The following is a 24,584-nucleotide window of genomic DNA, read 5'->3' as shown; positions in this document are numbered from 1 at the left end:
CGTTGATGTACGCGTGCTTCTAGCTTCCTTCTGCCGAATTGAAAACATTGCAGTGCAAAAACCTGTCTAGGACGTGCCTCTTTGACATATGGACGACGCAGTAATTGTCAGTTCCCGCCCGGTATCCAAAGGCATATCCGATTACTGCTTGTTTTAGAAGTTTGTCGGCCGGATCCTCTAGCTGACGAGCGGTTCGCAGCAGCGGGTTCCATAACAGTAGCCTCAAATCAGGACCATTCGTGCTATACTGGACGCAGATCACACCGCAATCGGAGCCGATAACATTCCACCATCCGCCTGGACCCAGTTGCTCTGGCATTGGCGCGGCTACTCTTTCTCCGCCTTCACAGTCGACAATGCAAAAAGCCTTGGTTGAACCGTACCTCTCCGGGTCACCAATCTGGAGCAACACATTACGGTATTTTCCAATGTTTGTCAGCGTGTTGTCCATCCTAAATCTCTCGGAAGACAGTCGGACACGCCAGGTTGTGCTTGCGGTTCTGCATCTCGCCGCCGTCTTCGGGTCAGTGCGAGTGAAAATCTCCATCAAAAGATCGTCTGGAAGGATCTGCTCCCCCATAGCAGCCAACGAATCCGGAAATTGATTTTCCATACCCAAGTTGCTTTTCTTTTTCTATTTATTTTTTTTCCTTTCAATACCGTGTTTTAGACTAACGACTACAGTGGCAATCGAGTAGATGGAAGCGTATATCATACAGTTTCCACATTTGCTGTATTATATAGTTGTTGAGCGCGTAGCATTGGGCAACGTGGTTAATCTGACTATCTTGTTCCGCGGGCCATTGGAGCAGTCACTCACATCACATCAACAGACGTCAATTCCCGTCAAATAATACAAAATATTAAACATCGTTTTTCAAGAAATATCCCGATATTAGGCGACAATAAATTCGATTTATTCTTAATTCAAAGAAGACGAAACGGAAGAGTGTTGCCACAATACCGACGAAAGCTTTTTTAAATTTTTTGTCCCCGGTTAAGGGTCAGCGGACCGGCCCGAACCAGCTCTATAGCAGTGATCCGCCCGATTCCAACAAGGTTCCCGCACCGGCTCCAGATGATGGCCGACTGTCAACCATATGTTTGCTCTTCGTCGTCCTACAGACTGTGTTATCCCATTACTGTCGCTCCTTTGGGTCACCTTGGTTTGATGGATTATAAGAGGATGATTTGGGATTTGATGGCTGGGGCTGTATGATGTGGATACTGTAAAAGGCTTATCCAATGAACGAAATAGTGAAGACAGGGCAATGCTACGGTGAAGAACATCAATTTTTTCTACACGTGCAGGAATTTTGTTGGTTTTGTTGTTATAGTTCCATGTCTTCAATCGAAGCGACACTTCTTGCAGCTTTTAATGCAAAGATTAGGAGGGTGTAATTAAAGTATGTAATTAAAGTCTAATGTGTGAGTTATTATTTCAGAAACGTGGGCTTGTTAATGAACATTAGAAGCGGTTCTAGTTTTGGATTAGATTATGTTTGTATTGTATTTATCTTAATTTATTTTTTAAAGAAATATTGACTCTAAATAATAATTTGACAATAACGACAAACTTAAATTTATATATAACAAGCATATTTATATATAATTTACAAATTTAATACAGGAATAAGGTCTTCTCATTAAATATATTTTTTTAAAATTTTTTCAGTTTAAATTTACTGTCTTTAATTAACAAATCTAAATAATTGATAATTTAACTAATTTTATGTTTATTATTTGTTCTTGCTTACATCATCAACATTTACTATTGTTATTATTACATGTCGTTTTAATATGTCATTCAATACAGATAGTGTATCAAGTTATTAAGCCAATATAGGATTTATGGTTTATGGTTGAGGGTTTAGGTTTTAGGGTTTAGGGTGCATAGTGCAGGGTTCAGGGTTTAGGGTTCAGGGTTCAGGGCTGAGGGTTTAGTGTTACGGGTTTAGGATTTATGGATTAGGGTTTAGTATTTAGGGTTCAGGGTTTATGGTTTATTGGTTAGGGTTTATGGTTTAGGGTTTAGGATTGAGGGTTTAGTGTTTAGGTTTGGGGTTTGGGGTTTAGGGTTTAGGGTTTAGGGTTTATGGTTTATGGTTTAGGGTTTATGGTTCAGGGTGTAGGGTTTGGGGATTAGGGTTTAGGGTTCAGGGTTTATGGTTTATGGTTTAGGGTTTAGGGTTTAGGGTTTCGGGTATATGGTTTATTGTTTAGGGTTTAGGGTTTAGGGTTTGGAGATTAGGGTTTAGGGTTCAGGATTCAGGGTTTAGGATTTATGGTTCATGGTTGAGGGTTTAGGTTTTAGTGTTTATGGTTTATGGTTTATGGTTCAGGATTTAGGGTTTAAGGTGCATGGTGCAGGGATCAGGGTTTAGGGTTCAGGGTTCAGGGCTGAGGGTTTAGGTTATGGGGTTTAGGATTTATGGATTAGGGTTTAGTATTGAGGGTTTAGGGTTTACGGTGTATTGTTTAGGTTTTAGGATTTATGGTTTAGGGTTTACGGTTTAGAGTTTAGTTGGGTTAGGGTTTATGGTTTAGGGTTTAGGGTTCATGGTTTATGGTTTAGTGTTTATGGTTTAGGGTTTAGGGTTTAGGGTTTATGGGTTTAGGGTTTAGGGTTTAGGGTTTAGTATTTAGGGTGTAGTGTTTAGGTTTGGGGTTTAGGGTTAATGGGTTTAGGTTTTAGGGTTTAGGGTTTAGTATTGAGGGTGTAGTGTTTAGGTTTGGGGTTTAGGGTTAATGGGTTTAGGGTTTAGGGTTTAGGGTTTAGGGTTCATGGTTTATGGTTTAGTGTTTAGGGTTTATGGTTTTGGGTTTAGGGTTTAGGGTTTATGGTTTAGGGTTTAGGGTTTATGGTTTATGGGTTTAGGGTTTAGGGTTTAGGGTTTAGGGTTTAGGGTTAATGGGTTTAGGGTTTAGGGTTTGGGGATTAGGGTTTAGGGTTCAGGATTCAGGGTTTAGGATTTATGGTTCATGGTTGAGGGTTTAGGTTTTAGTGTTTATGGTTTATGGTTTATGGTTCAGGATTTAGGGTTTAAGGTGCATGGTGCATGGATCAGGGTTTAGGGTTCAGGGTTCAGGGCTGAGGGTTTAGGTTATGGGGTTTAGGATTTATGGATTAGGGTTTAGTATTGAGGGTTTAGGGTTTACGGTGTATTGTTTAGGTTTTAGGGTTTATGGTTTAGGGTTTACGGTTTAGAGTTTAGTTGGGTTAGGGTTTATGGTTTAGGGTTTAGGGTTAATGGTTTATGGTTTAGTGTTTATGGTTTAGGGTTTAGGGTTTAGGGTTTATGGGTTTAGGGTTTAGGGTTTAGGGTTTAGTATTGAGGGTGTAGTGTTTAGGTTTGGGGTTTAGGGTTAATGGGTTTAGGTTTTAGGGTTTAGGGTTTAGTATTGAGGGTGTAGTGTTTAGGTTTGGGGTTTAGGGTTAATGGGTTTAGGGTTTAGGGTTTAGGGTTCATGGTTTATGGTTTAGTGTTTAGGGTTTATGGTTTTGGGTTTAGGGTTTAGGGTTTATGGTTTAGGGTTTATGGTTTAGGGTTTATGGGTTTAGGGTTTAGGGTTTAGGGTTTAGGGTTTAGGGTTAATGGGTTTAGGGTTTAGGGTTTAGTGTTTATTATTGAGGGTGTAGTGTTTAGGTTTGGGGTTTAGGGTTAATGGGTTTAGGGTTTAGGGTTTAGGGTTTAGGGTTTAGGGTTCATGGTTTATGGTAATGGGTTTAGGGTTTAGGGTTTAGGGTTTAGGGTTTAGGGTTTATGGGTTTAGTGTTTATGGATTAGGGTTTAGTAGTGAGGGTTTAGTGTTTAGGTTTGGGGTTTAGGGTTTAGGGTTTAGGGTTTAGGGTTTAGGGTTTCGAGTTTAGGGTTTAGTGTTTATGGTTTATGGTTTAGGGTTTAGGGTTTATGGTTTATGGTTTAGGGTTTGGGGATTAGGGTGTAGGGTTTAGGGTTTAGGGTTTAGGGTTTATGGTTTATGGTTTATGGTTTAGGGTTTATGGTTTAGGGTTTGGGTATTAGGGTTTGGGGTTCAGGGTTCAGGGTTTAGGATTTATGGTTTATGGTTGAGGGTTTAGGTTTTATGGTTTAGGGTTTACGGTTTATGGTTTAGGGTTTAGGGTTTAAGGTGCATGGTGCAGGGATCAGGGTTTAGGGTTTATGGTTTAGGGTTTAGGGTTTAGGGTTTAGGGTTTATTGTTTATGGTTTAGGGTTTACGGTTTATGGTTTATGGTCCAGGGTTTGGGGATTAGGGTTTAGGGTTTAGGGTTTAGGGTTTAGGGTTTAGGGTTTAAGGTTTATGGCTTTAGGTTTTGGGTTTGGGGTTTAGGGTTAATGAATTTAGGGTTTAGGGTTTAGGGTTTAGGGTTTAGGGTTTATGGCTTTAGGTTTGGTGTTTAGGGTTTAGGGTTTAGGGTTTAGGGTTTAGGGTTTATGGGTTTAGGGTTTAGTGTTTTGGGGTTTTTGTTACACCTACTTTAATTTTTTGGTCTACTAAAAACGACACGTATTCATCAAATCTTCAATCTGAAATTTTATCCAACGGTCGTTTTTCCAAGACTTCGCTGGAAAGTCCACCTAAACGTAAACCCTGTGCATCATGCATAAAAAAAAACGTAACCAGATTGGTTGGCAATGGTGGTCATAACCGGGAGAGAACTAGATGCAACTAATCCGCGCACGATAGTGGAAAGCAACCTCCGCCACTCATTTCGTCGTGATGCCCCCGAGGCGAAACTTTTTATGACGCGCTGACCTAGAGCATGGGTAGCTGCAGAGGAGCAGGTGTATATGTCAATCCGGGGTATGGGACAATACGCTTTATGTAGATATTTATGCTTTAAACAACAATGGTACAACTTTGGACAAAAGGTTAATACGATCGCTGGGAAGGGAACCGGAAGGAAGCGAATGTATTAGCCATTTTGGCTTTGTCCCATCTCCCAACGAATGCCTTTTGACGGTTTACTTTTGTAGGAAATTCAGCATTACGCCCATCGCTTATACAGCGCGCAGTCCCATGCCTCTACGAAATAGTGAATTAAAATAATGATGGCGAGGGGGGTGGGGAAGGCATGGTGTGACTTAGCGCCTGATTGGAGGCAAGTCGATAGTTTTGGATTGATTTGACCGCAGAGGTCACAGCATGAGTGATTGCATAAGGAAGTTTTATAGTATAGTGTCACTCAGAACTTTCACTTTTGGATACGGAACACACCATAAAACGAGCCCAAATAACAACGTACCATTGGAGTGAAAGATTTGTCGCGAGTTTGACTATTACAACAGATAGCCGTGACTCCATCCACAACACCCGAGTACCGTTAACATAGGCGCATCTCATTCCGTAAACGGAGGATAAAGCCGTAGGCATTTGCAAGTTCCTTCGCATTTAAAATAAACCCACGTACCGTGCTAAACGATCAATATTCGAAACCCCGAAAAAAAAATACCAAAAAAACAAACACAATGGGCGACGGTGAAGCACGCTCCGACGGTGACACACACAGCAGGTTAGACATGTTTCATTTATGACTTTTAGAATAGAACAAAAAGCACGACGTTGCATATGCATGGTAGACGAATATTCGCATTAACAGCCACGTACGGAGTACATGCAGGGACGTATGCGACGAGGTCCACAACGCAGATACACTTGAGCAGTCGCAGCCCCGGCAAGCGTCTGAGGTAAATCTTCTGATCAGGTGTACTTCACACATTCTTTAAACAGATAACTGATTTGATATTGTTTTATTTTTTTTTTATCCGTAGGTCCCCGGTGGACCCAAAGCTGACTTGGAAAACCTAGCCGAGGCTCCCCAGCCGGATGATGTTAATGCGGTCAAAGGTAACCAGATCCAGTCGGAAGATGAGTGGTCGTTTCCGAAGATCGGTCTCATCGTCAAAGACTTGATGAGGGGCTTCGTGGAAAAGGTTCTGGTTAGGTTTCACTCATAGCCCATGTATGTAACGTGTCATGTAGATGTCCCTGATACTAAACCGGTTTTGGTTATTCTCCGACAGAGGGATCTCGAGAAGGAGACCGACAACGCAGCTGCGGCAATCTCCGAGAAAACCATCGTGTTGTTGGATTCCGACGGGGAGACGGATGAACAGTCAACCCCGCAGTCTATGAAGGTTGCATCTGGCATCCCTAGTGGAACGCCTACTGTCCCAGATCCGCCTGAAAACAATACTCCACCCCTTTCAGGAACGAACAGCATCATGAGAAAGCTGTTTCGCACACCACCATCGGCAACAAGGAACGCCAAACGGCGACGTTCCGGTGATGGAAATGACAGTTCTATGCGATCTGGTTCCAGCAGGGAAAAGTCTGGCCATTCAACGAGCAAGAAGGTAACTAATCGGTAAGTTTGTTTATCGAAATCTGCGCTAACCTACTGACGTTTGACAAACATGTGTCGTAGACGAGGTTCAAGATCACACCTGCAATGGACTTTAACAACCGACAGTCGGCCTTATTCTCGTACGTCTTCGACGGGAACCTTGATCCATGGTAAAACTCGAGTTATGTTACCTTTAAACGTGCTTATCGCGGTTATGTTAAATCGTTAACACTTTCCTCTGACTATAGCGAGGAACTTGTCCGTATTGGAGTCAAGACCGCGGACAGGGTTGATTTACACAGCTTACTACCGGGAAATGACGTTGATGATAAGGTATGGCACCTGTTTATGCTTGTTTTGAGTAGGAAAAACACATATATGGTGTTGCGAGAAATCGTCGGGGTTTTTTGTTTATTTTATATCTTTGGCTATTCTTCGTTGCCAGATCATCCATCTGGTTGCCATGACTATGACCGGTGCTGAGATACTTGACACGTCGCCCGCGTACTGGTGCTTACCACCGTCTGTCTCGGTAAGTTTGTCCTGATCTGGCGTTCGTACACGTATAGCACATAACTTATTTAACTCGCCAGCGTTGTCTGTGCAGGATGATATATTGCACGGGGAGACGACAGAATTGATGCTCAACCGTTACATGGAGATCTGGATGCGGCCATCCAGATTCCTTGAACTTGTCTGTTAAAGGACAAATTTTGGTTCATCGTAAACTAAACCAGGAACAAGTCTCTTCAGTGAATTAACTATACGTGTTTATCCTGTGCAGATTTATGTCCCCATGCAGGACGCGTTGGGCCACTGGTTTTTGATGCTCGTGTCTCTGAAAGACAAGGCAATTTACAACCTAGATTCATCGCCGAACCAGTTCGAGACGCCTCACCGGGAAGACCGGATTCGGAAAACGGTTAACTACAACTTTGATTGTAGTATTTACTTTTAATTTGCCATACTGGCATAGCATGCAACACGGCGTGCATAAAAGCCTTCTCATTTATATTCCGCGGTCCGTGCAGGCAAGGGTGTTGTACAACGTGACACAAGCTGTTTACGAGAAGCAATTTATGCCCATACCAAGCAACTTCGGAGATTTCCCGATAAGGAGCCCCATAGGGATACCTAATTGTGGGCAGAGGTAGGTTAACAGCCAATAAAACATTCATGTATCACAGTGATGATTTTCACATGTTTTCGATAATACGTACTGACGGTTACTGCCTATTCGTCGGATCAACATTCAGCATGAACTCAGGGATATGGGTCATAGGGTGGCACAACATGGGGGACAAATTCAACCCGATCATGGACGGGATTGTAAGTACGCTCAAATAAAAATGGCTGCTTATGGATATTAAATTATAGGATCACAATAAAACCAATCGGTAACCATTTTGCAGTTACGAGAGAACGAGATCAGGGCAACAACTGCGGTGAACCTGACCAGCACACCATTCAACAAACTCCGGGACCGTGTATTGGGCAAGGCAGAGTTATGGAGGATGAAAACAAAGAAGAGCAGTTAAGTGTACCGGCTGGTACTGCATTGTCTACATGGATCAACCAGTTGTGACGCTTATGCCCCCATGGTAGAGGTAGTATTACGTTGCCTTCTTCTTTAGTCTTGTATTAGGGAACGCTGCGACCAGGTGTGGCGATTCAAGGTTATGTTAGTCGCAAATTAAGAACTTTTGTGTTTACGGCCGTTCGTTTCATGTTTCGTCTGTCGTGCATGAACACCTATTGCAACTTCAAGGAATGATTTTCTTTAATTATATGTATACATATGAATGCGATGATGATTAGTTAGCGTATATTTTACTTAGTTTTAATTTTAACGCTCCTAGCCGGCTACTAAATACGCACGAGCGCGTAAAGAGGAATCCAATTAATGCCATCAATTAACAATGTTATTTCTATTTACAATGCAAGTTCGTAGAATCCATTTTCCTTCTTATTTTTTTCGAAAACTTATGTGGATTTTCGCCAACGAAATGATGCGTCGGTTAAGTCCACTGTCCGAGCGAATCGGATTCCAAAGGGCGACCCTTATCCATAAATATACTACCATTCCTGCTGCCAAAACCACTGGTCAGTGGATTACATCCTGTGAAGTATATACACTAGTAGGCCCCAGTCCAAGGAGAGTGTCAATGGAGCGGTACTGTAACGCCTCTGAACTGCCCCGCGACGTTTGGGTAGCCATAGCCATTAAAGTGGCGATGACATCGATTGAGGACCTGTGCAGGTTCCGTATGACGTGTTGCGTTGCGCGCGATGTAGGCCACGACGATAACGTCCTCAGGATGGTTGCCATACCACCTCCGCATGAACTGAATTGGGTGTGGATACGGGACCCTATTGGGCGAAGTTTTTTCGAGAGGTGCATTGAGGTTGGTCACCCGGAACTTCTGTTTCGGGAGGCGCTGCGGGAGCTCTACATAAGACGTAACCACCCTGTAGGATGGGAAATGCTGCAAAAGGCTGCAAGAGATGGGCTGGACGCAGTCAAGTACGCACTTTCAATGGAGTTGCTCCTCCGAAGGGACGACATAGACGCACAAAAAGAAGGTCTGGAACTATTTCGTACGCTCGAAGCATGTAACTTACTCCCGGCATGTTACTCGAGTTGCTTCGCAGTCCTCACAATTTCTTGGCCAGATGAAGTCCAAATGCCGGATAAGGGAGAGGAACATACAGTATGTTACTCGAGCAGATGCATGACCCGAGGCCACATGGGTCTTCTCTATGAGTACCGCCGAAGGGCTGCAGAGCGGGGCTCCATCCACGGTGTCGGAGGCGCCAACCATATTGGGTGCATTCGTTGTCGCGCCGACTACGAGGTGGAACGGTTTGTTGACATAGCTAGGGTTTAGGATTGTTATGCAGATTAGGTTTATTATTGACATTTTATGTTTCGGCTTAGTGTGGACGTATAATATTAACGGTTATCTTCTTTATTATCATGTAAATGTTATTTAGGTAAACGGATACTTATTACATATAAATATACTATAATTAAAATTAAACAACATGAATTTGGAACAATATCTGAATAATGTTATTTAATATTATTAAAATATTAGACTTAAATAATAATATTAAATTCTGATATAAGAAAACAATAAGAGAAAATTAAGGAACGTGTTGGCTAAGGAACCCCTTTGTGAGCCGACGGGAAACTCAATCGGCATGCTCCCGAAACGACGTGATTGTAGCTGATTAGGTGTAGAGGTACGGTACACAACCGATGGGATACCATCGCAAACGGCACCGGGTGACTATATATACACCGTAAACAACAGCCATTGTGATACCTGATTGGAGCCTTTCAGTTATCCACTATTTACACATAAACGACCAGTTATCTATCGTGTGAGGGCACTCAACACAAGGGGAGGAGATGTATCGTCCGACAGGCCCGGCCAACCTTCCCCACGATGTATGGACCTTAATTGCTGGAAGGACCGCAGCACAGTCCGTCAGGGACTTGTGCAGTCTCAGGATGTCGTGCACCGCTGCACGTAATGCAGGGGATGAGGATTCCGTTTACAGATGCGCCAACATTCCAATTTGGGACCAGCGATGGTGGAGTGTGAGTCCCATCCACCATCCGGGAAGAAACTTCTTAGCGCGATGCAGGCAGAGTGGCCACGTGGAAGTTCTGTTTCGGTCTGCGGTGTCTGACCTTTTCCTAGGCGGGTGTCCTTTTGCGGGGATGGAAACCATGCACGTTGTCGCAGCCCATGGCCATGCCGCAGCCCAGTACGTAGTGGCGATGATGCTGATGCTACGCGACGACACCGATTCTAAGAACAACGGCTTACAAACATTTCGTGGGCTTGAGGCGGCCGGTGCCCTGACAAACTGCAAATTGGTGTTCCGCGGCGTTGTACAGGGGACGTGGAGACACCTTCGTCGCGTGCCGATGCTATACGAAGAGAATCAACTCTGTTCTTCGCATGCATGTCCAAGCCGTGGGAACATGGGTGCCATTTACCGCCATCAACGCTATGGAAGAGGCTGGGACGTAAACGACGGTGACGGAGGTGCTGCTCATATTCCGTGCGTGCATTGTAGGGCTGATTATGAATTGATCCTGTTTGCCCACCTCTTTGATTTATTGGATAGGAATGGGTTCTCAATATTTTTTTTGGTCATCCAATGTAATATATCTATTATCACTATTATGTAATAATTTTTCCAACTATTTGACTTGTTTTGCCGTTTTCGTACTGTTTGCCTCGTTTTGCCATTTTTTTTTTGTGTTTTCTGCGTAGTATTAAAAAGTTAAGTTATTGAAAATACAATTGTTTCCACTCACTGACCTCTCATTCGGTTACACTTGGTTGCATAGCCAAGTAACGAAGTTATTTTTTTCGAGATCAACGCAACTCCTGCCTGCGACGTTATTCATAGCAGTCCATAGACCTTCAGCCCTTCATGTCTACTCTAACGTCACATTGCAAAGATTTGCAATGATATCGGATTGCGCGTTATCGATGCAGCAGAAGTTGTGACAGGCTTTTTCTTCGTTTATCGATAAAACCACCAGGTGCATTAATATCTTCGTTTTCTCATGGAATACCATACGCACATTAATTAACCACAACAAAATGTATTAATTTATCTATTGTTAACATCAATTTTGTTTTTCATTAATGTATATCAATCCACACGTCCGTCACAATTCATAACCATTCCTTATATTTATCCATAACCACATCCGGGAGAAAAGTCATAGCTTCAAGGGCCGTTATCGTCTACCAAACCTCCCGATCTTCATCCCGCAAAATGTCGCACGAATCCCTCGACGACCACGCCATTAGTCCGGGCGACCTCCAGGAACAACCGACCGCAGACCTAATCAACACCCTCCAACAGAGGATGAGGTTTCTGAGTGATAGTCTTCGTAGGACACAGGACGAAGCAAGGACGGCCAGGATCGAGGCAATCACCGCCAAAGTCAGGGCTAGTATCAGGAAGCATCAACTGGAACAAGGCCGCCGGTTGGAGAAGAAGTTGCGGACGGAGTTGGAACACCACCAAACCACCGTTCGCGAACTCGAAGACAAAGCAAACGCTTTGAAGGCGGAAATTGCCGATCTTCGTCGACGGGAACAGCAACAGATGGCACCGTGGCGTGAAATGGAAGGCAGGCTTGAGGTTGTGGAGATCAAGGTAGGTTTATTGGCCCGCCAACTGTATGGTCATCCTGCGGCAACGGCAGACGGCTCTGACTATCAGGATCCCACCGGCCAGAATGGAGACGATGTCGGGGCTATATGAACCACGGCATCTACCGTCCGAGTCTTTATTTCGTTAGCTGTTCTTCGCATGTTCTGTAACCCCCGAGTAAAACTGGGTTTTCTTAATTATATATAATATATAAATTCCGCATCGTTTGAGTTATTTTTCTTTCTTTCTTTCAATCATCGGATGAAGCCATCTACACAGGCGGGCAAACCGGAAACACTCCGTCAACCCCTGTCGGAGCATAGGATCTTTAATGCCTGCTTCAACACGGCGACCGATACTATCCGGCCGGTCAAAGAAAAATAAAAAGGACAATAAGGGTATAACACGTAAATCGTTTCGTTGCCCAACAGTAGAATATACACCGACATTAGTTAATTTTTACCGCTTAGCGCGTAACTCGTTTCGTTGCACAAAATTATGGTTAATACCGGATATTTAGTACAATTAATTTAGGTAATTACACCCATATTAAATACATGTCGTATGCTGTACATTATGGAATATTAAACCGAATAAAAATCGTCAGTGATCACATCTGATTAAGTTATCGAATAATATGGTCATTTTTTTTTCGGTAAATTGCAATAATAATTTTTCTATGGTTGATTGACAAAAGAAAGCTCTTTTCTTCATATCTCTGTACACCACACCCCTACACCTGACCCTGGCATCCCTGCACACCTGCTTATGAACCTCATTCGGCTTGAAGTACACGTTAACTCCTGAGCGTGGGGTCCGCGCGACAGAAATACTAATGTGCTTTCCAATTCTCTACGGATGGTTCTGGAAAGGATAAGGTAATTAATTAATATGGGACGAACGAAATACTAATGTGCTTTCCAATTCAACTGATAGGGTTTTATCGAGGCACAAATTAAATGTTGACTATTCGATTCTTGTGTTATATTCATGACAAGCTTAATTGCGTTCCTTAATTGCTAATTGAAGAAATGTTTAATGTTATCTTTAACTTTTTTTTTTCAACCGAAATAGCTTAAATTAATCTCCTATTTTCGTGAATAAACCCCACTACTGACATGTTATTTGCGTTAAAAACCCATCCAAGCAACTTTATACTATATATGTGTATACGTGCCCGTTATTCACAACCCCAAACCCTAGTAACGACTAACCCTTATTCACGTCTTCTTTGCTGGAACTCCTTCTCTCAACTCTCAGTCTACCCTTCTCCATAACTGCCACAATGTCGTCGTCGTCTTATCCCGATAAAATGTCGGAGCAATCAATCACAGAACACGCCATTAGTCCAGAGGACCTCGTGGAACTCTCCATCGACGCACTTATCGACATCATCCGCGTAGATGATAGGTCCGCAGATTGTGATCTCGTTGCGGCGGCACTGGTTAGGAGGGAGGAGAACTTAAAGGCGACACTTGTAACCACCAACGCAGAACTGAGGCAGGCAAAGGTCGAGCTGATGGCCTCCAAGTTCGTCTTCGAGGCAAGGAAGGATGAACTGGAGAAAGAGGTGCAGGAAAAGCGACGGCTTGAAAAAGAATTGAGCACAGAGAAGCGAAAAAATGACGCGCTCCTTCAACAGTTGGTTCTCACTGAGAAGGAATTACAAGCTGAAATTGCCCAGCGCCATGAACGACAACAGGTTGAGTCTCTTCCGTGGTCTGAGCTGGAACGCCAGCTGGACGTTGTGGAGGAAAGGCAAAGGTTCTTGCTCCGTCGTCGTCCTAGTCATCCTCCGGCCGGGCAGAATGAAGACGGCGCCGGAGGTAATTGATGGGTTGCACATGCAACATGTCTGGATGTCAAGTTTTCCGCCGAGGCCAGTGTGATCCCATTATTTCCTATGTTTGTTCTGTCGCCCTTTCGATATTCTGCAATGGAACTTAAACACGGATAACACAATTATGCATACTTTTCTCTGTGTCCTTTTTTTAAATCATACGAAATACGTCTTTTAAAAACCCTAAACAACAATTTAGTGTATTTACATAATTAATAAAATATATGTTATTTAAAACAATCGAAGTTAAACAATACTATAGTTATTAAGTCTATAAATTTTAGAACTTTACACTAACATTGTCCCCAACCCGAAGTAACGAGTGAAGAGATATCAGATAAAGATTAATCATTATATTCGACTATTAATCAAGATTAATCATTGTTGTATACATTTACTAGCCCTGTTATATTATGCGATTACAAGAATAAGGTAAAATACACCATCAGCACGCATAGCAATTAGCATGATCGGCATATCCATCGCTGGGGTTTACAAAACTACTTAAACGCAATAAGTCCCAAGAACTTCCGCACCTCGTATTCGGCCAGGCATTGCACACACGCCACAGTGGACAGATCGCTGTCGTCACCAATGGTCCCACGAGTACGGCAACTACCGGAACGGCATGACACGGAATCTTCTGGGGTCGCCGGGGGTATATCGGACCACGGACCGGCGAACACCTGCGTGAAGACCTCCCTGCACCTGTCGACTTCGCCGGAGTCACGAACGACGGAAAAAATTTCGAATCCACGGCTGACCTCATCATCTATTTTGTCGCCGAGCGACAGAAGCAGCATCGCAGCGATGTAGCAGGCCTCCACATCGCCCAGCTCTGCTGCCTCGGTCAGGGTCCGCATACCACCTCTGCGGTGGCCACACCAGAATAAATGAGACATCCCAACGCGGAGCATAGCGGTCGGATTCCGCGCTATGGCGCATCGACGCAGAAATGTCATTGCAGGCGTACCGGAGTATTCGAGGAAGCAAGCGATAGGCAACACCGACACCAACGCGTGCCTGTACACGGCGTCGGAATTGCATGCAGATGCAAATAACCTGCAACTCGCCTGCATGTTGAACAGATCCTCAATCGAATTCGATGCAACCATCCTGGCAATACTCGACCATAATTCGACAGGAAGAAAATTCGGCAGACGCTCGTGCTGAATGGATGCCTCCAGTTTCGTTTTGTCCTCTTGGGAACTTCCGGCCATTTGGAGGGACTTCGAGGACGGATTATTGGAGATTACAAAAGGAGGATGGACGAATTTGTAGATGCCCTTGTGGCATTTTGCTTTTAATATAATATACTGCCGTTCGGGGGGTACGGGGAGGGGGGTTGCCCGTGGTTCAGTACCGCATACGTTTTCCTGGATGTTTTCGTTTACCGATGCATTCATATATTATAATAATTATATTGATTATAGAAGCATTTATCGTAATTAAATCATACGGCAGATGCCCGACGTTTTAGTCCAAGGTCTTACGGGTCAGTGCAACAACGGGATGGAGACACCATAGACCGACGCCTCCCCTCCCCGGCAATGTATGTTTAGGATTACTATTGCACTGTTTAGTCGCAACGCTAATATTGAAATTTTGATGGCCCGTTTTTTTTTTTAATTTTTCTTTTTTAATTTATTCGGCTTGCCCTATTAGCGAATGAAGTAATGAAATAGTGCTTCTATCGTAGGTTATGCGTGTGACCCTTTAAATGTTTGAAAACTGTGATATGCATCGGTTCGAATATGTCACTTATACGGTCCACGACAGCGGGGATTTACAAGGCCACCCAACCCTAAACACCCGACTCATTAACAATGAAATACGTTCAGCTTCGGTTACAGCGAAACTTCATCTGAAAGTAAATAGACTAAAGAAATGCAACACCTCCAACTCGGCAAGGCAGTGGACGCAGGACACAGTAGAGGAATCGTTGGTGGCACCCATGGTTCCTCGGGTCGGGCAGACGGTTGACCGACAGACGACGGGCTTCCCTGGATCCGACGGGTGCACCCCAAACAGCGGATTTGCGAACAACTGCCCGAAGATTTCTCTGCACATTTCGATTTTTCCAGCAGCCAGCACGTTCTCAAACATTTCAACCCCCCTACCAGCGTCCGTCGCGTCCCCAACACCTGGCGTCAGCAGCAGCATCGCACAAATGTAGCGGGCTGGGACATCACCCGCATCGGCGGCCTCAAGCAGAGTGTCGACCCCACCAACAAGTCGGCCCATCCAGCAGAATTCTCTCATCCCTATACGGAATATAGCGCCCGGATTTCCTGCGCGCGCGCTGACACTAAGGAACCCATCCTCAGGACGGTCCTCCAAGTCGAAACCGAACACGACGGGTATCTCCGCCATGGAGGCCACCTTGAACACCGCAGATGAGCGGCAGATGTCCAGAAATACCTTGCAGGTCGCCTGCATGTTAAACAGATCCTGGATGGACGACGACGCAACCCTTAATGCAATTCTCTCCCATATCTCGCGAGGGAGAAGGGTCTGCGGACAGACGCGCGGTGGGACCCCTTTCCCTTTCCCTTTCCCTTTCCCTTTCCCTTTCCTTCTCCCATATCCGGCCTTCTCTCTTATTCTGCCTTTCTCGGTGGTTGCACTAGATCTCATCCTGTTTGACCTAAATTTAATGAATAGGTGGTGGAAGGGGAAGTTTACAGGAGGACCGTCGTTAGTATGGATCACAAGATGAGGGGAAGGAAAACTGGGTACTGAACTTATAAACTGCAAAACGGCTCACCAGATAAGTCAGGAACCGTGCCACGCACGCCTTCATTTACGCCAGCTGTAAGTCTGTAACCGATGCTTCGTTTTTAGGGTTGGCACGGGAATCGAAGACATCTTAAACGTCGGTTTAGAACCTGAACGCTGAAAAATAACTTTAAATTTAAATTTAAAACTACATTAAATTTGTTATCCCTTGATTTTCGTTAAATATAAATATCTTATTTTTTCAAAAAACAAACGACTTACATCAATTAATAACACATTTTCTAATTAAAAAAAAAGTATTCGAAGCAGCTTCTCAGTATACACTATAAGGCCTACGCTATATAGGTATACGTGCACCTTAATGACAAACCCTATCCCTCTCAGTGCTTCTTTCCCAGTTCTTCTCTGCCGTTTCTCCTTCTCTCACCTCTCCGTCTATCCTTCTCCACATCCTTAATTCTGCGACCCTCCACTGCTCTCTCCGTTGTGCACTACCGAGAGAATGTCGAAGGGGACCGTCAACGACAACGGCGCCAGTCTCGTCAAACTCAAGGAACGGCCCATGTCCAGAATGATCGACGTCGTCCGTACAGATGAAAAGTCCATCGTATGTGACTTCGTTCAAGCCGAACTTCTCAGGAGGGAGGAAATTTGGGAGGCTAGCGTCGAGACAATATCACAGCAACTCTTCCGTGTCAGGTCCGAGAACTTGAAGTTAATGGTCAAGTTGAACAACATGGAGGATCAACTGGCTCAAGACGAGAAGGCAAGGCGTCTTGAGGAAAAGTTTCTGCGCATGGAGCAGAGACAGTGTGATGCGACCGTTCGCCGAATGTATGACAGAGCAAACGAAATGATGGCCGAAAGCTCAAAGTGGCGTGACCTGGCACAAAGGGTCATCGATGTTTTGGAGGTCGAGGACAAATCTTTGTCCCCTCCATTACGCGTTCAACCGGAGCAGAGTGAACACAGGGACGGAGGAATTTGACTTGGTGTACATGTGTGACATATCTATGTTGTGTTGGTTTCTGTCGAACCCTGAAGCCCTGAACTTTCTATTTAGTTTGTTTCTTAGGTCGCCCTTGTTTTCGGTAGATTAATATTCTGTGCTTGTAGTCATTATAATTCCGTTTAATCAAGATGCGGTTAACTATCAACATCTTCTCATCTCCTGTATTGTTAGTAATAATTTGAGTATATTTAAATTGAAATAATTTCCCATAAATACGCAAAACACGCCCTTCGGCGAATCGCCATTGAGTTAACGATTTTTGGGCTGTTCTGTATCGATTCAAGGATTACACCAACTTTTTTTTCCAATATCCAAAAAAAGGGCAAACTTTTTTTATATTCGATTGTTACTGCTTACTGGTGTTTTTCATTAATATTATAACATTTTGCTGTAATACTGTGTCATGGGATAAGAAGAAATCGGGCTAAAAAATTTATATATGAATAATTTTAATGTGAAATACAAAAATATTTTATTATTTTAGTGTTTTACATAGTTGTAGTGGTAGCACAAAACGACAATAATTTTTTAATTATAAAAAAACGAAACGTTCTTGACGTTTTATAATAAAAAATATTATTTTAATTATTAATACACAAAACGTCACTGACGTTTTGTAAAAAATATATTATCTTAATCGAAGAAACACAAAACGTCACTGACGTTTTGTAAATGGCCATAGTTGTGTTTAACACACAGGATAAAGGATTTCACCTCTAATAATACAATATTAAAAAAAAATTGAAAAAATCCTGAATAACGATTTTTAAGTAAGTCAGAAAAATTAAAAAAGGTTATTAGACATCGTAAATTACGATTTTAAGTAAATATAAATCGTTTATTTTCCCAAAAATAAACCAAGTACATCAATTACTTCTTTATTCGACGAAGCTTCCCAATTTACACGGTATATGTATACGTGCCCCTTAACGACAAACCCTACCTCCCAATGCTTCTTTCCCAGTTCTTCTCTGCCGTAACTCCTTCTATCACCTCTGTGTCTATCCTTATCCTCTTCCTTATTTCTGCCACCGTCCACTGCTCTCTCCACTGTGTACTTCTGAGAAAATGTCGAAGGAGACCGTCACCGACCCCACACTTAGTCCCGTCGACCTCTCGGAAGAACCGATGTCTAATCTGATCAACATCTTCCGTACAAATGAACAGTCTGCGGATTTTGACCTCCTAGAGGCCGAACTTCTCAGGAGGGAGGGGTTATGGGAGGCTAGGAGTGAAAAGGCGGCAGAGGAACTCTTCCAGCTCCATGCCAAGAACGTTGACTTAATGGTCAAATTGAAGCAAATGGAGGATCAACTGGAGGAAGAGAAGAAGGCACGGCGACGGGATGAAAAGTTGCTTCGCAGGACCTTGCGACACTATGACGTGGCCGGTCAACGACTGTATGACAAAGCAACCGAAATGATGGCGGAAAGCTCAAATTGGCGACTCCTGGCAAACAGTGTCGTGGATGTTTTGACAGCCAAAGAGAAATCTTTGTCCCGCCAGGAAGGCGTTCCACCGGAGCAGGGTGAAGACAGTGACGGAGGTATTTCAACTAGTTCACATGGGTGACATCTTTATGTTGTTTTCGTTTTTTGTCGTTGACCAAAGCCTTGAATGATCTATCTGGTTTGTTTGTTTCGTCGTCCTTTTGATCTTATGAAAAGCTAATTAAACCTTTGTAGCGATTATTATATCTACTTTCATCGGTTCGTTCTCTGCTTATCGTGAATTGTTTGTTGTTACCAATAACTCAGCCCCTATGCCTGTAATTCACCCAAGTGAAACAAGTCGTTTGAGCGATTTAGACAAAATTACGGAATTGTCTCGAGCCGTTATCATTTAACGTTTACCACGCATGATTCCAGAACATTTCGGCAACTATTTACAACTCATGATTCCAACTAAGATGCTTGGATCAACAAAGATTACGAAGGGACTGGTTTATACAAGTACGTACCTCAGTGTGATTCCCTTCTTTGAAAAGTACGCGCTTTTTTTTTGGGGGTTGTGAAAAACGTAAACGTACGCGCGTTAATCTGGCGAAACACCTCCCGCCTTTTAAAATTTTTTTATCTTTTTAATAAATAACCCTTAAACCTGATTAGACTGGTCATTAATTGGAAATTAATGTGGGTGCAATTACCAAGGGCAATAAACGGATTTCTAACAAAAGCTATCACCACCGAATGTATTCAAAATTTAAATTATAGCCTTAACCAAATCTTATCAATCATTCCACTTCAGTGAGTCAGCGAAAAATCCGTTCGTGTTGTCAGCCTTTGCCCGTTGATGGATGCACGGATTGATGTAGTCCTTGGAAGCAGGTAAGTTGTTCATAATTACACTTATTATTTTGTATATTTACGGTTTTTAAATTTTTTTTTGTGGGTTTCGTCTTTGGTCATCCTGAAAAATAACATTTTTTTTATCTGGTATTTGGGCCAGAGAAATAGAGTCGACCCAAAAACGAAAACCCGAACTCGCCAGAAACCCAACCCCTAATAACCGACCCCACTCGAAGCTCCTATCCTCTTCAGGTACGAAACTTTTTGGCTTCTAGAGGAAGACTTCATGGAAGGGTGATGGCGCACAGTGCTAAGGGGGTGGAACTCTGACTAAATTATTTAATTAGATAGGATTCAGCCTTCATATCCGCTCGATTCACACGCTGTCCACTCTCTTGGTGTTCTCCTAACTAAGAATATCCCCTTCTTCTCTGTTCGTGCCTGAACGAGAAAATGGTACGAGAACACGCGAAAGGTGACGTCCTTAGGGTTATCAAAGCGGCAGGAGATCCGTCGCGACCGATGGTAGGTTAAAGCTTGCTCTTCTGTTCTTTCCATTATTTCTGACTCTCCTATCCGCATTGTGTTCTATCTCTGACGCCGATCCTCATGTGCCCTTATATGCAGCGTCTACCGTTTCCGAATCGGCTCCTGCCGAAAGGTAGCAACCATCTCTACGTCACGGTCGCCGATGGGTCAAACCATACCTACAAGATTGAATGCAGACCCAACGGGTGGAAAGAGATCGCTCTCGGCACGGGATGGCAAAGGTTCTATCGTGAATACAAGCTCCAACCATCTAACATTCTGCTCTTCAAGCACAAGGGCAGAGACGACTTCAGCGTTCGCATCTTTCAGTCACCTGGTTTCGAGAGGACGTATGCTACGTCCGGTGATGAAGTCGTCGACGTCACACCCCGGAAGGTTCGACGGATCCGTACACACGATACTGAAGCGCCCCGGCGTCGAACGGGGTGCATCAATGTCCCCAGGACCGCAGCTGCAGCTGAGGTGGAGCAGACATTTCGGTCCGAGCACCCCTTCTTCATCATGCACATCACGAAAAGGCTCTTGGGCACCCACTTCCTGGTAATGGCTTTCCCTCTCCACTGTATATACACGTGTTACGTTGTTTAACTTTGGGGAACCGCATTATCTGTTTTGTTCCCCTGCTGTGCCCTCTATTAAAAGTCATGTGGCGGCCAATACCTGGTCTACATAAAGTGTTGATCTTTCGATGGTCCTTACTTTGTAGGCATGTGTGCCCTTCTACATAAAGTGTTGTTCCTCTGCATGCTAATTATTCATGATGCCATCGTCAGTAGTTGTCGTTTCATTCTGTTTGACTGCATGCACATTGCATTCATGTTACGCATCTCATTAACTACATCTCCTTGCTCCATTTTGGTTTGCCCAGCCAAATGTGCCGCACTTTGGAGACAACGTCAACGATTGTGTCATGGTGACTCTCAGATCGGGGGAGATCTCCGTCCGGGCCGTCTACAACAAATACGGGGGCAAGAGAAGGCGCAATTGTGGGGCCATTAGCAAAGGGTGGGTGGGTTTCTTGCGCAAGTGTAACATAAGTGTCCCCAAGCTGGCCGTCTTTGAGATCTCCAGTACCCACCCAAAAGTGGAGCTGTTGGTCAAATTTCTTGATTTTGAATGAATCCAACTGGGTTGATGACCTAGCTGACCATGTTATTTTGGATTGCCTTTTCTGATTTGGCAACAACTATTTGTGTTCTGATTGTCGATGTGTTGCAACTGCTAGACTTCACTCTTTTTGTACATGATATAATCTTATGACCGGTGTAACTAAGAACTTTTCAAAATATCAGTGTTCCTTAAATTACTTTACAATTCCAATTCACACAGCAGCATGGATGCTCTCTACACTAATTTGCAATTTCAATCCATACAGCACTATGGATGCTCTAAAATAATTTCCATGTTTAAATATAGGGCGTTACAAAATAAAGTCATATAGCGGCCTGGATATGGTCAAATTGGAAGTATAACACTCCAAAACAGTTTACTATAGCTACCTATTCTTTGTCCAAACATAGAACATCACGCATGATCTTCTAAGAAGCTAAAACACCTGCTGCATCACCAAACCTTTGCCTAATTTGAAGACCCACGTTCCCACTGGATTAAGCTGTGAGCGCACTAAAAATAATGAATGGTTACCAAATTGTGCCCTGTGAATCATAACCATCGTCCAAGGCAACGTCCGATGCATCGTCCCATGCCAGCTACGACGATACTTTCAGTTAGCCATTAACTCGGAATCGATGAACAGCAATACATAAATTGAAAAAGACGACTAAACAAATTTGTTGGCAAAGTCTTACCTCATCCTCCGCAGATGAGTCCTCCCTTCTGCAAGTTTCACCGACGCCCTCACCACTAAAGTATGATGCACCCTCTTAGCCCAACACTTCAGCCCAGCATTGGTTTCAGAAAAAAGGTGCATCTCAGGGAAAAAAAATCCATAGGCCCATCACGACTGACCCAAGTTCAACCAACTGTGTTCTAACCTAGCCCGCCCGACCCGTAACACGATGGGTTTCTCCTTCGTCATCCTGTCGCCCACCATCCCCGCGCCGCTTCGATCGTTCCTTGTTGGGCGTCTCCGGCAAAGCCATGCATCTAGCCGAAACATCACTCCTTGTTATCGGACGGACACCGTATCCAGCTCCGGCAAGGACGCTATGCAGATCTTCATCCTCCGAATCAACGAGTGGCGACAGAGGCGGCATTTCGGAAAGCAGGCAGCTTTGCAGTGTGACTCCGCGGGAGAAAGCTTCCTGCAACTCCGTTACTCCATTGATGGGTCAGTGACGGATACGTATCCAGCGCAGCTTATCTTGTATGCGTCAAACGACGTCCACGGCGCTTTTCCTTCCCTCTCAGCCCTCCTCTATCATGTCCGATTTGGCGTTAAACAGAATCACTAACAGTCATTAATTTAGCTCTTAAAACATGATAAAATAATTCCACATAAACCCAACTAATTTTTAATTGTAACAAAAATAACCAGCTACAAAGTGAAATTTGCACACTAACCCCTCTGACACACCTACACCACTAACCAATCATAAGAGGAGAGAGAAAGAGTAATCTCTACCATTGGATTGAAAAAACAGAGAGATCCGACGGCCACCCTCAAATGGCGCACCGATCAACCAAACATAAACATCATGTGCACTGGTGTGCCAAAGAATCTTGGCACACCGAATCCGTCCCCATGAAAGAATATCTATTGTGTCACAAAAACGTATGTATATATATTCTACATTGATGAAAAACGGAAGGATGAATTCCTAGTGCTGCAAGTGAATATATACTTGGGGTTCAAGTTTAATCATTTCTGCACTTTACTTTTCTTTATTTTATACTCATTAGTTATTGCTGAAATAAATAAGTAATTTTTAATATAATAACCATACAAATATAAATATTATATATATAAAATTATAAATATTAAATTAAATAAATACATTTTAGGATATTGTCTCTCTAATATTATTATTCTTGTTATTTATATTTTAGCTGCTTCAGAGTTACGTGTATTATTTTTCTTGCACATATTAATACAAGTTGCACTTCTTTTTTGAGTTTTTTGTTGTTAGTTGTTTAATGATTATTATTGCTCCATTTTTATCAAGTTGTATGCTTGTTTGCAAGTTTGCTAATATTACTGTAAATTTTGTGTGCAACTCAAAGAAAGAAAACTGTATTTGCTCTCTAAATTAAAATTTGGAAAAGTCTAGGGGCCAGCAACTTTTGTATTTTTTGGCCAGCACTTAATCATCAAAATAAAGATGTAATTTCACACTATTAAAAATACTATTGATGGTTACAAAACACCAAAATTGCCGGCCCCCTAACATTTTGATATAAAAAATATTTGTTTTTATTGAATAAAATACAAATAAAAAAGAGTATCATGGAATCTGAATGTCACAAGTCATCAAAGAAGGATCTTGATTCATAGATGTGGAACAGACATAAAAATTTCCTTTCTGACGAAGATCCTTTATCCCAACCTTGTGCTCTACTGCTCTTCACTATTATGTTAATTGACTCCATTTTTCTTTGCTCCAATTTTAAGGGTTGTCTATTTAAAATTATCCATTAGAAATGATACCATAAAAATCAGATCATACATGGTAAGTATTCTTTAATTCATCCATGACTTAGTAAAAAATAAACAGGCACCTTTTGATAACAAAAACAATACAACTCTTGTTCATCTTTTTCACCATCTTCATTCTGCCTGCCAAGTCCCCAATTTCGGTTACAAAAATATCATTAACAATTGAAAAAAAAAATCACCTAATACTAGTAGACAAAGTGACACACATCATTTAATTTCACTATACTTGTGTAATGAGACATAGCTTCATGATCATAAATTTTCACTATTTTGTTTTGTATGGACCCACGCGGAAAATTGAAGGTAGCAAAGTAGATACACCCAAATTGAAAGGATCGGTTCCTTTGTCTTTCTCCATCGCTGCACAAGCATTTGCTCTCTGATCTTTTATACGTACCGATAGCAACTCACATAGTCACATGCTAACAGTAACTTCTTCGATGAGGTAGACTAATTAAAAATGTTATTTTTTTTTTAAATATAAACCCGTGTGCTCATGCCAATCAATGTACTAATATGCCAGCAATGTTGCCGTAGTTTGTATATGTGTTCATTAAAATTTGTACATATGAATTAATATTAAAGATAATTTGATATTTGTGTTTATCAAAATTGGTAAAATATACTAGCCTAAGATTTTCTGTAAACCAAAAGAATAAGAAAAATATTCTTAAGAGAATTTTAAGATTTAAACTAATTTCACGAGTACATTTAATTTTAAATATGTACTGATTGGAAAAAACAAGGACAGAAAGATGTTCTGCCTTATTTAATTTTTTGAAAATGTTTACAATCATTTTTATGAGCGTGTTATATATATGTTGAAAAAGAAGAGAGATGCATTATAAGCCAATATATATATATATATATATATATATATATATATATATATATATATATATATATATATATATATATATATATAGCTTTATTTTTACTAAAATTTTTTAAAATATATTTTCAAATTATAATTATTTATTAAGATCTCCAATTTTATAAG

The 24,584-nt window shown here is 42.5% G+C and overlaps 5 protein-coding genes across 6 annotated transcripts; 4 read left to right on the top strand and 1 right to left on the bottom strand.

The window, feature by feature from the left end:
* Nucleotides 1–4,466: 4,466 nt before the first annotated feature.
* On the top strand, nucleotides 4,467–7,996 carry LOC130948628 (uncharacterized). The gene is made up of 12 exons (XM_057877426.1): nucleotides 4,467–5,516; nucleotides 5,625–5,691; nucleotides 5,776–5,937; nucleotides 6,028–6,360; nucleotides 6,432–6,520; nucleotides 6,599–6,683; nucleotides 6,796–6,882; nucleotides 6,958–7,044; nucleotides 7,135–7,272; nucleotides 7,382–7,500; nucleotides 7,607–7,679; nucleotides 7,763–7,996. Exons 1-12 carry the CDS (start codon nucleotides 5,473–5,475, stop codon nucleotides 7,886–7,888), a joined length of 1,410 nt encoding a protein of 469 aa, XP_057733409.1. The 5' UTR covers nucleotides 4,467–5,472; the 3' UTR covers nucleotides 7,889–7,996.
* A 363-nt stretch (nucleotides 7,997–8,359) lies between these two features.
* Nucleotides 8,360–9,238, top strand: LOC130948960 (uncharacterized). The gene has a single exon (XM_057877810.1). The coding sequence runs from the start codon at nucleotides 8,360–8,362 to the stop codon at nucleotides 9,236–9,238; it is 879 nt and encodes a 292-aa protein (XP_057733793.1).
* A 527-nt stretch (nucleotides 9,239–9,765) lies between these two features.
* Nucleotides 9,766–10,557, top strand: LOC130948959 (uncharacterized). Its single transcript, XM_057877809.1, has one exon. The coding sequence runs from the start codon at nucleotides 9,766–9,768 to the stop codon at nucleotides 10,555–10,557; it is 792 nt and encodes a 263-aa protein (XP_057733792.1).
* A 4,683-nt stretch (nucleotides 10,558–15,240) lies between these two features.
* LOC130948958 (uncharacterized) lies at nucleotides 15,241–16,017 on the bottom strand. The gene has a single exon (XM_057877808.1). The coding sequence runs from the start codon at nucleotides 16,015–16,017 to the stop codon at nucleotides 15,241–15,243; it is 777 nt and encodes a 258-aa protein (XP_057733791.1).
* A 1,883-nt stretch (nucleotides 16,018–17,900) lies between these two features.
* On the top strand, nucleotides 17,901–22,833 carry LOC130948629 (uncharacterized). 2 transcript variants are annotated; one of them, XM_057877428.1, is made up of 4 exons: nucleotides 17,901–19,458; nucleotides 19,580–19,944; nucleotides 20,047–20,508; nucleotides 20,837–22,833. In XM_057877428.1, exons 2-4 carry the CDS (start codon nucleotides 19,873–19,875, stop codon nucleotides 21,086–21,088), a joined length of 786 nt encoding a protein of 261 aa, XP_057733411.1. In that variant the 5' UTR covers nucleotides 17,901–19,458; nucleotides 19,580–19,872; the 3' UTR covers nucleotides 21,089–22,833. The 2 variants fall into 2 exon arrangements, with proteins under 2 accessions (XP_057733411.1, XP_057733410.1); XM_057877427.1 differs by having other exon boundaries at nucleotides 17,901–19,944.
* The last annotated feature ends 1,751 nt before the right edge of the window (nucleotides 22,834–24,584 follow it).

Source organism: Arachis stenosperma, chromosome 9 (genome assembly GCF_014773155.1).
Source record: "Arachis stenosperma cultivar V10309 chromosome 9, arast.V10309.gnm1.PFL2, whole genome shotgun sequence".
Lineage (NCBI taxonomy): Eukaryota > Viridiplantae > Streptophyta > Magnoliopsida > Fabales > Fabaceae > Arachis > Arachis stenosperma.
This window is presented reverse-complemented; position numbering and strand designations above follow the sequence as displayed.

Excerpts from the sequence above, each read along its gene's own strand:
- LOC130948628 (XM_057877426.1), top strand. The coding sequence starts at position 5,473 with ATGGGCGACGGTGAAGCACGCTCCGACGGTGACACACACAGCAG. Across the intron at positions 7,045-7,134 it reads CATCCAGATTCCTTGAACTT|ATTTATGTCCCCATGCAGGA; the intron begins GTCTGTTAAAGG and ends TATCCTGTGCAG. Across the intron at positions 7,501-7,606 it reads ATACCTAATTGTGGGCAGAG|CATGAACTCAGGGATATGGG; the intron begins GTAGGTTAACAG and ends ATCAACATTCAG.
- LOC130948960 (XM_057877810.1), top strand. The coding sequence starts at position 8,360 with ATGCGTCGGTTAAGTCCACTGTCCGAGCGAATCGGATTCCAAAGGGCG.
- LOC130948959 (XM_057877809.1), top strand. The coding sequence starts at position 9,766 with ATGTATCGTCCGACAGGCCCGGCCAACCTTCCCCACGATGTATGGACC.
- LOC130948958 (XM_057877808.1), bottom strand. The coding sequence starts at position 16,017 with ATGAGATCTAGTGCAACCACCGAGAAAGGCAGAATAAGAGAGAAGGCC.
- LOC130948629 (XM_057877428.1), top strand. The coding sequence starts at position 19,873 with ATGGTACGAGAACACGCGAAAGGTGACGTCCTTAGGGTTATCAAAGCG. Across the intron at positions 19,945-20,046 it reads GAGATCCGTCGCGACCGATG|CGTCTACCGTTTCCGAATCG; the intron begins GTAGGTTAAAGC and ends CCTTATATGCAG. Across the intron at positions 20,509-20,836 it reads TCTTGGGCACCCACTTCCTG|CCAAATGTGCCGCACTTTGG; the intron begins GTAATGGCTTTC and ends TGGTTTGCCCAG.